This window comes from Tursiops truncatus, chromosome 16 (assembly GCF_011762595.2).
Source record: "Tursiops truncatus isolate mTurTru1 chromosome 16, mTurTru1.mat.Y, whole genome shotgun sequence".
Classification (NCBI taxonomy): domain Eukaryota; kingdom Metazoa; phylum Chordata; class Mammalia; order Artiodactyla; family Delphinidae; genus Tursiops; species Tursiops truncatus.
Genome location: NC_047049.1, coordinates 15262616 through 15274699, shown reverse-complemented (window position 1 = coordinate 15274699; position 12084 = coordinate 15262616). Strand labels below are relative to the sequence as shown.

Below are 12084 nucleotides of genomic sequence, written 5' to 3'. Positions count from 1 at the left end.
GGGTCCCAGTTCAATGGTAGTAGTTCCCAACTTCAATTACTTACCTAAAGAAGAGCCAGCACAGAACTCTTCAAGGATTCTGGGGATCCCTTCATGAATCTATTTCTCACTACTTTGATGAAAAGCATATCCTGAGAACCCTCTTGGGGGACGTGGTGGGAGGGTGGATGAGCAGGTCTTACATGATAAATCCACTAATATTCCAGTTTCCTTAAACTTTACAATTTCCTAAATACCTTTCTCTACAACATACGAAAGAAGTTCTGGCATTTCTACTTCATTTAATGGAAGCCACTTTTGGGTCCAGAATTTGGGTCAACCAAACAAGAAAACTATCAGATCTATTTCCATGTTCGTTGGCTAACATGCTGAATCTAGACTCTCTGATTAGTGAGCCATCATTGGCCTGATCGAACTTTATATTCCTTCCATCCTTAAGATTTATTCCCACACCTATTCTCTAGGTTTCTATCTATATAAATTGGGAAAATCATGATACATTACCCTCAAAAACATGATAAGACTGATAGATGACTTCTTAAAAAAAGTAATGGAGGCCAGAAAAATGGAATGATACATTTAGGGTGCTGAAAGAAAAATAAGTTCCAACCAACAGTAAGAATATCCTGGGCTTCCCTGGTGGCGCAGTGGTTAAGAATCTGCCTGCCAATGCAGGGGACACGGGTTCGAGCCCTGGTCCAGTAAGATCCCACGTGCCGCGGAGCACCTAAGCCTGTGCGTCACAACTACTGAGCCTGTGCTCTAGAGCCCGCGAGCCACAACTACTGAGCCCATGTGCCACAACTACTGAAGCCCACGTGCCTAGAGCCCGTGCTCCGCAACAACAGAAGCCACCGCAATGAGAAGCCTGTGCACCGCAACAAAGAGTAGCCCCCGCTTGCTGCAACTAGAGAAAGCCTGTACGCAGCAATGAAGACCCAATGCAGCCAAAAATAAATAATTAAAAAAAAAGAATATCCTTCAACATTGAGAGTGAAATAAGTGAATAAATAGATAAAGATAAAATAAAGATATTTTTAGGCAATGCCCCACTGCAAAACTAAAAGAAAAAAAACAAAAACGAAAACCAATCATGAGAGTTCTTCAGGGCAGAAAGAAAGTAACCCTAGAGGGAAACCAGAGGGAACTGAAAGGAGAAATAAAGAACAGAACAAGAAAATATATAGTAAATACAAGTGGATATATACTGTTCAAGTAATAATAGTAATGTTTTACCCTAAAGGGTAAAAGTTAATAAATAGAAATAAAGTATTTTAAGGTCCCAGCATTATTATGGAAGTTATGAAGGTAATAATTTGTATTAAAATAGAATATGTCAAGGATATATGTTATAATTTCTAATCTATCAATATTAAAAGAAATATAATGTCTAATTAACAAATTTTGTTAAATTGTTATATAAATGTAACAATATTAAAATATTAATATTAATAGAAATAAAAAATCTTGATTAATTCAAGGAAGGTAAGATATGAATGAAAAGGAAACAAAAAACTGGTAAAATAGAAAATAAATAGTGAGAATGGTAGACACAAACCCAAATTATCAGCAACTATATTAAACAGAATAAAATTCCAAGTAAAGGACTGTCTCAGTAGATGAAAGATAAACCTATGTTGTCAACAGACAGATCTTATTTTTTAAGCACACAGAAAGTCTGCAAGTAAAAAATGGAACTATATACTCAGTATGCAAACATTAACCAGTTATACTTATAATCAATCATAGCAGACTTTAAGGCAAGAAGCATTATTATCATAAAAGGTACTTACATCAGGACAAAGAGGTCAATCCATCAGGAAGTGACTGAAAGTCAAAATCTGAATATACATATAACACAGCTTCAAAATATATAAAGCAAAATTGGCATAACTAAAAGCAGAAGAAGCCACAGTCATAGTGGGAGACTTACATCTCTCAAAAGCTGACAGAACAAAGCAAACAAATAATCACTACGGCTATAGAAGATCAGAACCACAATATTAACAAGTTTGGCTTTTACAACACTGCACCCGACTGTGACAGAATACATGTTACATGATTCCACTTTATATACAGTCCCGAATGAGGCAAAACTAGTCCACGGTGTTAGAAGTCATAATGGTGGTGGCTCATGGCAAGGGTTAATGACTGGATGGGCATTCAGAGCCTTCGGAAGTAGTGGTCACGCTCACTTTCTTGATCTGCGTACGGATTGCCCAGGTGGTTCACTATGTGAAAATTCATTAAGGTGTACACATAGGACTGTTCTGTATTTGTAATACTTTCATTAACGTTTTTCCGTTAAAAAAGGGGCCCTTTGAATTTGACAGCACTGAGAATTACTGCTTTCTGTGATCTGACTCCTGGCCACCTCCCTAATTGCATATTCAACTTTTTCTTTTTTTCTCCTCAAACACCTACCTATTCCAGCCACACCGGCCTTCCTCAGAGATGCCAAACTCTTTCTCATAAGACATTTGCACATGATGTTTTCTCTGCCAGAACCACTCTTCTATTTGCATAGCTAGTTCCCATGCTTTGTTCATATGACACCTCCACAGAAAAGACTTCCTGGGCCACTTTATTTAAAATAAGACTTCACCAAATCATCTTCTCTCCCCTTATTCTAGTTTATTCTCTTCAAAGCTTTTACCACTACTTGAAATTTTATTATATATTTGTTTGTTATTAGTTTTTCCCATTAGGATATAACCTCTGTGTATGTGTGCATGCGTGTGTGTGTGTTGCTCAATAAATATTTGGTTAAAGAATGAATATTGAGTCTTTGGAATTTCCTTATGCTTCTTTTGTGTCTGGGTATGTAATCAAATTTTGTGGATGTTCCAGGTATGCTTGAAAGTATGATTTCTTTCATGGGTATACATTTCTATGTAACTTTTAGCTTGAGCTTATTAATCATGTTATTCAAATACCCTATATCTTTGCTTATTTTCAGAGCTTGATCTATCTGCATATGTGAGAGGTGAATTAAAACCTCTAAGTACAATAGTTTATCTCTTTCTGTAGTGCTGTGAGTTATTGCTTTATATATTTTGTGTCTATACCATATTTTTTGTCAATATCAGGTATATTTATATTATTGGTCTATTATTATTTTACCAATATTGTCATATGTTTTAGCTCTTGTGACATTTTTCAATTCTTTTGTCTGATACAATTGCTACTTTTTTTTTCTTTGATTCATATTTCCCTGGTATATCTTTTCTATTCCTTATTTCAGCCTTTCTCTTCCCTTTTGTTTTAAATGTGCCTCTCCTAGAAAGTATGGTACTACAGTTGACCCTTTCACAATGTGGCAGTTTAGGGGCACTAATCCTCTGCGCAGTGGAACATCTGTGTATAACTTTACAGTCATCCCTCTGTATCTGCGTTTCTGTATCCGTGAAGTCAATCACGTAGTACCGTAGTGCATATTTATTGAAAAAAATCTGCGTATAAGTGGATCCTTGAAGTTCAAACCCATGTTGTTCAAGAGTCAATTATAGATATTTTTAAAAATCCAATGTATGACTCTCTGGCTTTCAATTGGTGGGTTTAGCCCATTTATATTTATTATAATTAATAGACCTATTTTAAGTTTTCTATTTTTCATGCTTCTTTTTTATGTATTTTTTCTTTCCCACGTTTCATTGGATTGAGCAAACTTTTTGTACTGAATTTGAAAGTTATACCTTTTATTTTTCTGCTGGTTACTCTGAATTAAACACTACATTTCCCAACTTTCTTTCCCCAAAACTAGGTGTGGTTATGTAAGTTCTGGCCAATGAAATGTAAGAAGTGTGGAACTTTCAGAAAGAATTTGTTAAAAGGGAGGAGGTAATCACTTTTCTCCTTGCTTCTTCCTGCTACTGCCCTCAAAAGGGTAACTGGAGCTCCAGTATCACTATGAGACCATGAATTGATCTTGAGTATGGCAGCACTGGATGGAGTGTGGAAAGTTAAGAGTCTTGACAGTCTTCCAGGCAAACTTTTACTTCAGAGAACTATTTTTACTTGAGAGAACTGTTTTTAAGGAACTATTATTTGAAAAAAAACATTTTTTTTTTTTTTTTTGGTCATATGCAGCTGGACCTAATAGGCACTGATCACCTCTAGGAATTGCTTCCTTTGTTGTAATTCCCTAGCCTATGGGGTAAAGGTATATTTCCCTTAGTCTGGACCCAATTTGTGGCACTTGGTCTTCCCCTCAGGCTTCTTCCACTCTAACTCCCACACACAGTGGGTTTCCTCAAAAGTAGACCCTGAGACAAAGACTTGACTGTAATTTACTTCAGATCACAGGAAGTGAGGAAGTGGGGAGGATAAGAATGAAGAAGGAAAAGCATAAGAGGGCTACTGAGGTCACCACTCTGGTCAGTGGGTACTTGATCCCACCAGGACATCCTGAGAAGTGCACAGAATACTTCCTAGAATTGCTTCCCAGAATCAGACAGGACACTGGAGTCTTTATCCACCAGTTTCCATCCCCCATTGGCTAAGAGTTGTCCCCACGGGTTCTAACTCCATCACACGTTTGCAAGGAGCAGCCTCTCCTACACAGAGATTTCAGTGGCAGAAGTTCTGAAGAGGGTTGAATGAGACTGAGGTGAGATGCTGTCACCATGAGGTGAGTCTGAGCTTGCACAGAACTGCAATCAGCTGCAGCTGCAATCAGAAGTGGACCAAAGGAACGTGACACTGGACACTAGAGGTATCTGCTATACTTGCTAAGGAGTTTTCACAGTTTTTATATAAGGTTCTGGGATCTATCAGCTTCTCTCTTGTTTCTGTGTTTCTGTGGCAGCTGTAGGGTTGAGTTCAGGAGATGAAGCCTATGTTACTTTTATCTTGAACCAGCCTCCTAATTTCGAAACTCACTTCTTCCTGAACTTCATAATGTATTTTCCTATCCCTTTAACTGCTTTTTTCAGTGAATTCCTCTTCCATCTCCCAATCCTTAAATTCAGTGACTCCTGAAGTTTACATACATTCTCTTTTTTTGTTCACTATACCATCTCACTGAACTACCTCATTTATTCTAGCATCTCATCTCTAAGAGATGACTCTCAGATCTTTATTTCCAGCCCAGATCTCTCTCTTGACTTTCTAATCCAAATTTATCATCCCATAATCAACATCCTCACACAGATGTCATCATACAAGCAATCAAACCTAACATGTTAAAAGAAACCTATCTTTCTACATTGCCATAGTCCCTATTTCAATTAATGGCATCTTCACCTAACTTCGTCCAAGCTAGAAACTCTATCAATATCTTTGACTACTTTTTCTTCCTCACTTTTTGTATTTAATCACTTGCACAATTTGGTTGATCTTACCTCATCTTTCAAGTCTACCATCTCCTTCCTATTTTCCAGTTATGAACCCTTATAATCTCTTGTCTGCACCAAAAATGGTTTCTTGCCTTTAGTTTCTCCCTTTGCCAAACAAACTTTGGTCATATCAGTTATACTAGCATACAGTTTGTCAAGAGGTTTTTACAAGGTTTGTTATGAAATCCCCTATCCTTCCTCCAAAACTCCCAACTTCCTGCTTCACAGAGGCAACCTCTTTCAATGCTTTGGGTGGGCTCTTTTGTTAAATACTTCCTTTCCTTAAATAATATGCTTATAGTGTTACTTCTTGATATTTTGGCTTTAAACAAATAAACAATACCTAATGTTTCCTGACTACAGATGATAAAGATTTAGCTTTCTTTCACACTCACACACACACACACCCCACCCCCACCCATCACACATCCATCCTTTCATCCTCCCTAAGTACAGCAGCAATACCATAATTTTAAATTAGATCAGTATTTACATTATTATGGTTATGTAAGCACTATTTACAGTTGAGCCATGTGTATACTATGATTACACATTTCTACACAATATTTTTCCTGGTGTTAACAATGATCTAGCTTTTTTTTTTTTCTTTTCTTAGTTTTCTTTGTATTTATCACTAATTCAATATCACTCTGCTCCTATCTGATAAATCTGCTCAAACACAGATAGGCCATCCACCAGTTCCATCTTCTTGAGGAAATCTCTTCTTTCGTTTTTAAATTGAAGTATAGTTGATTTACAATATTTTATTAGTTTTTCATGTACAGCATAGTGATTCAGTATTTTCAGATTATACTCCAATAAAAGTTATTACAAGATAATGGCTATAATTTCCTATGCCATACAATATACCTTTGTTGCTTATTTATGTTAGACATAGTAGTTTGTACTTCTTAATCCCACACTCCTACTTTGCCCCTTCCCCCTTCCCTCTCCCCTTTGGTAACCACTAGTTTGTCTTGTATATCAGTCTTTTATATCAGCAAGTCTGTTTCTGTAGGGACTCTCTTCTGACTTGCTCCAATTGGGACTGGTTGTTTGCTATCCCATAGCTGTCTTCCTGGGATTCTGCTTTACTATCATCCTAGGAATTTCCTTTACCTCCTTCTTATGGTGGATTCTGTTAGCTGATTCCTTTATCTTTTTTCCTTTGGTTTACTCCCTGAGTTTTGATGGAGCACATCTTCTGACAGCTTCCTGAGAAAGACTGCAAGTTAGGAAAAAGTTTCAACACCTTGCACATCTGAAATGACTCATTTTATCCTTACACTTGATTGATAGTTTCTTAGTATAGAATTCTAGATTGAAATTATTTTTACCTCAGAATTTTGAAGGCATTGCCCCAAAGCCTTCTGACATCCCATTTTGTTCTTGAAAAGTATGATGCCATTGTAATTTTTGTTTCTTTGCATAAACTTGTTTTCCTTTTTTCCCTCATTGGAAGTGAGCTCATTTCCCTCATTGTAAGAGCTTTCTTTGAACCCACTGTTCTGAAATTTCACAATAATGCCCTCTAGAGTGAGTCTATTTTCACTCATTGTTCTGGTGTTTAATGAACCCTCTCAATTTGGAAACTCATGTCTTTCAGATCTATAAAATTATATCGAATTATTAATTAATATATTCAATTATTTCCTCCCTCTATTCTCTCCAGTTATTCAGATGTTGGATCCATTGGACTGGCCTTCTAATTTAAAAAAATTTCCCTGCCATTTTCCATTCTTTTTTGCTCTAGTCTAAGCTTGCTAAATTTTTTCAAGCTTATTTTCCACGCTTATTTTTTTAAAAAATGTCTGTTATCATATTCTTGATTTCTAAGAGTTTCTTTTTTGTTTCCAAAATGCTGCTTTTTAAAAATACCATACCAGGGCTTCCCTGGTGGCGCAGTGGTTGAGAGTCCGCCTGCCAATGCAGGGGACACGGGTTCGTGCCCGGGTCTGGGAAGATCCCACATGCAGCGGAGCGGCTGGGCCCGTGAGTCATGGCCGCTGAGCCTGCGCGTCCGCGTCCGGAGCCTGCGCGACCGCGTCCGTCCGGAGCCTGTGCTCCGCAACGGGAGAGGCCACAACAGTGAAAGGCCTGCGTACCGCAAAAACAAAAACAAAAACAATAAAAATACCATACCATTCTTATTTTACAGATGCAACATCTTTTTCTATCTCTCTGAGGATATTAAAATAGTTGTTTTTTTAAGTTTTCTTCCCATCTTTCCCTATCTGTTCAATGTAAGCCACTCTGTTTCTTCCCAGTTTCTTTTTTGTCCTGTTTTTCCTTTGGGTTCTATCTTTAATGTTGTAAGCTTTCCTCAAGTTGTTGATGACCCCGGGGCTGTGTGATCCTATTTAAAAGAGGTGCATGAAGAAACTGAAGCTCTGAGCATGTGGACAGAGCTTGTCAACTGGGGGCTGCACTGAAGACTTGTCTGGGTTCCCTCTGCAGGACCTCTGGGTCTTTTCTCTTGGGCTAAACGGATTCTCCAGAGAGGATGCTTCCTGTCTTCTACCTGGAAGGATCAGCCTGATGATTACATTTTGAGCCAAGTGCAGGATGAGAGTTGGGGACGTGTGTCTTCAACATTCACAAGGTTTATTTTCACTTTATCTTCTTCTTCTCCTTCTCCTTCTTTTTTTCTTCTCTCAGTATGGAACCTCTCTCTTTCTGGGAAAAAGTCTCTAATGTTATTCCAGGGTGGGAAAGGGGAAGTCAGCCAATCTTGTGGAGTTGGGGGGATGCATCTATCCAGTTCTAAACAAACTTTCAATCCATCCTGCTATTTTCAGTCCCACTTTTACCTCTACTTCCAGAGGTACTTAATGCTACCAATTCCTGAGCCATTGAGAGGTTCTGTGAATGTATTGACATATCACTTTTGTTCTTGGTTTCCTTAATTGTTACCTTGGGATTCAGCTTTCTTATGTCAGTTATATCAGTGACCTCCTTTACAGTTACTTTCCAATTCTCAAAATTTTATTGCTATCTCTTAATTTATTTGTACTTTTTCGGTGTGTACTTTGAAAAATCTCTTTACTGTAATTTTTAGTGACATTTGGAAAGGGAATGTTGCTGAATTCTATAGAGAGGGAATATATATAGAAAATCTCCAGAAGCCTGGCACATCTTGAAAGTGGGTTTCCTCTCACTCTATTTCTTCTTCAACTCCATCCCAACCGAGTTTCAGTTTTATAGATTTTTCTGTGTCCTTGCTGATTAAACTTTATTCAGAAAAGAACTTAACAAATTCATTCACCCTCAGGTGTAATGAATGATAAGAGTTTAATGTGTTATCTCTCCCCAAAGTATTTTAAGTTAAGCAGGGACTAAATTTCTTATTTGCCTTAAGCCAAAGGATTGAAGAAATAAAGCTCTAATTGAGGAATTTCAGGCACCTATATCTAAGTGTTTTGGAGACCCAGGAAAGCCTTTGTTATGCTTTCTTAAGTCATAAGCTACTTTGTTGAGGTAGGTTCAACTCTGCCCATGCATAAGGCTGGTGATAATGTTAGTGTCATTCTAGGATGAGAATAAGTAAGAGTATCTGCTCTATTATAATTCTAGTCCAACTTGCATGCCTTGGAAACTATATATCGAATAGATGAATCGTCATCCTAAATATTGATATTAATCTAGAGCAAAACATATATCTTATTGTGCTTATATTAAGTATACAAAAGACAGGCATTGTCAAATACAAACAACTCTAAGTAAGCCTGCTTTAAACAAACCTCCTCATACAATTAGTGGTTGTAAGGTATTATGAAAATACAAAACACCATATAAATGTATGTCAATTAGGTCAGGAAAATAATTAGTTAATAATATGACTAACCATCTTAAACTGCTGAATAATAATAATGATAATAAACAGTATGTACTCTTGGTTGAAGCAGACACAACTACCTACACTTTGATAAGGAGCACATTTCGATCTTTAGCAAATGACAGAATTTGCCTCCAGCATTCTGGGGACTACTATACAGGGAATTAAGGTCAAATTTACCTGCTATCCAAGGACAGAGGTAGCAAAAACAGGAGAGAAAAGAACACAAGACTAGTTAAAGTCTCCTCCTTAAATCTTGATTTCTGGCCCTATTATTTTGTTAAATACTACTATTACTAATAACAACAATAATAATAACAATTGTCCATGCATCGCTTACTATGGACTGGGCATGTTAAAGTATTTTACGTATATTAAGGAATTTACATACAACTTCATGAGGTAGGTGCTACTCCCATTTTACAGATGAGGAAACTAAAAGCACAAAGAGGTTAAACAACTTGCCACAGTGAGTGGCAGAACTGGGATTTAAATCTAGGCTACCCAGCTCCAGAGACTGGCCCTAAATACCACTCTGCACTGATGCTACTTTTTCTGCCTTTTTCCTCTGTTCAACTAATTCAGTTACAAATACATGTTTTCATCACCAGTTATGCAACACTTACTTCACCCTCATCTTATCAAGAATTTAGTAGTTCTTTTGATAAAATGCCAATACAAGCAAAAACAAAGTTCTCCAGGATATGAACATTTTCATAATTTGTATCAACCCAACCTAAACTTTACCAGCCCGAATCTTGTTTCTTCAAGGCTTGACAAATATACTGTTGCATCGTATTTTAAGAAGCCTCCATCCGAGCGCTTACATTGTAGCTCCACTTATCTGTCCTGTGCATTTCCTAGAAACCCTTCTGATTCTTTTCCCTCACTGATGTTTCCCAGTATCAACTGATAAGCTGAATAGAAAATGCTATACTGAATGCATTTTCTAACTATCAAACATGTTACAAATTAATAACTGAATCATCTTACCATTTGTCCATCTGGGGCTTCCTGTTTTAATGTTGAATAAATAAATAACTAAATAAAATAATAACAACGACAACAACAATAAAAATAATAATAAAGATTTACAGTTAGCAAAGCCATTTCATCTGCATTAGTGGATTTGTTCTAATTCTTAGCATTTAAACCCACGGTTCCTGTTTGCCTTGGGAATACTGTGCTTTTTCTTACCGGTCTTGCAAATCTGCCCTTAAAAGAAGAACCTCTGAATTTTATATACATACATGTCTACGGTTTCATACAAAATCGGCATGTTAACTTCCATCGGAGAAACAAAGTGAATGAGAACGGCCGAATTTTTAAGACGTAAGAATGACCGCGTCGCCGTAAGAGGGAGGCGGCTGCGCCCAGGCCCGACTCCCGCCCCAGGCAGGCCGCGGCCTCTCTGTGCCTCTCCCGCCCCCGCGGCGTGTGGCCCCCGTGGCGCAGGGCCGGCCTGGCCTGGCTGGGCGCCCCACCCCCGGGCCGCGGCGGCGCCCCCTGGAGGCCGCGGCGGGCAGAGCGGGCGGAAGGAACCCGAGCCGAGCTGCCACCGTGTCCGAGCGAGAGCCGCCGCCGCAGCCGCCGCCGGAGTGTCGCGGGCCCGGAGTCCGCCTGGAACGCCCTTCTCACCGCCCGCCACGTCGCAGCGCCCGCCGGAGCCGCCTCGCCGCCCGCGCACACCCGAAGCGGCCGGGCCGGGCCCGCCTCGGCCCTCTGCTCGTCCTCCCCGCCCCGCACCGGCCTTCACTCTGGAGCGGCCCCGGCAGCCGCAGCAGGGGCGGCGGCGGCGGATCGAGGAGCTCTCCAGGTCGTCCCGGGAGAGGCTGCTGCAGTCCCGGGACAGGATGTTCTCCAAGTTCACCTCCATCCTGCAGCACGCCGTGGAGGCGGTAAGGCCTCGGGCTGCGGGCGCACGACAGGCCGGGGATGGCGGCCGGCCTACGCTCCCCCGCCGGCCCCGGGAGAGCCCGGCGGCCTCGGCCCGGCCCTCGGCGTCCCCGGCCCCGCGGAGGGGCGAGGCCCGGGGCGGGCGCCGCGGGGTCGTGCGGGCGCCGGGGCCTCGGGCCTGGCTCCGAGCGGACCCCCTGCTCTCCTTCCTGCTCCGGGCCGGCGTGGAGCCCTTTCCTTCGCTCAGGAGGGTGGGCGGGGGTCCCCGGCAGGACCGGCCCCCCGGCCCGGGTCGGGGGTCGCCCGATTCCTCCGGTGGGGACAGGGGAGTCGGGGAGCACCTGACAGGGCCACAGGGCTCTCCCCCGGACTCCCTGGCCGTTAACCTCAAGTGGTCAGCGTTGACCAAGACAAAAGAAACGGCCTAACACTGCTTAGGTTTGTTTTGTTTTGGGGGGTGGGGAGGCAGGCAAGGGTGCTCTTGCCGGGGGCGCGGCTCTGGCGAGGAAGCAGCCCACCCGACCCAGTTTCGTAGTCTGGCCAGCTCTTGCTTTCACAGGCCTTGCGGCCGAACTCAGCTGGACCTTACTGATTGATGTGAAATAGGCGTTTGGAGGGTCTCGTCGAGGGCGCTTTAGACAGCTTCCAAGCCCTCACACAGCACCGGGACCATCTGTTTCCTTTCACCTCTTCCTTTCCTGGACGCTCGTCGTTTTTCCTGCAATTGTACCCTCCTCTGAGGATTTTAGACACAAGCATAGGGAGACATTACTCAAATATCTTAACACTAATAAAAGAGAAGTAACTAACAGGAAAATGTCTTCCTGCTGTTTCAGTGAAAGGGGTCGAGTTGCTTTACTCTGGTTGTTTTGCTTTATTTTATGCTGGCAGAATTGCCCAAATTGAAAAATGCACCCTGTGAAGTTCATAACAAGTGCAGTTTTGCTAGTGTTACTTTGCTAGTTTTAAAAATGTCATTCTCTTTCTATGTTCAGTTTGAGTGATACAGCACATTCA

General features: G+C 40.9%; 1 protein-coding gene across 2 annotated transcripts in view; it reads left to right on the top strand.

Moving 5' to 3' along the window:
• Nucleotides 1-10669: 10669 nt before the first annotated feature.
• Nucleotides 10670-12084, top strand: part of FHIP2A (FHF complex subunit HOOK interacting protein 2A) — a 36088-nt gene continuing 34673 nt past the window's right edge. The window contains exon 1 of one of the 2 annotated variants that reach the window (XM_073793923.1): nucleotides 10670-11069. In XM_073793923.1, coding sequence (XP_073650024.1) covers nucleotides 11025-11069 — 45 coding nt within the window. In that variant the 5' untranslated portion in view covers nucleotides 10670-11024. The remainder of the gene's footprint in view (nucleotides 11070-12084) is intronic. The other variant, XM_019940052.3, reaches the window with a different exon arrangement.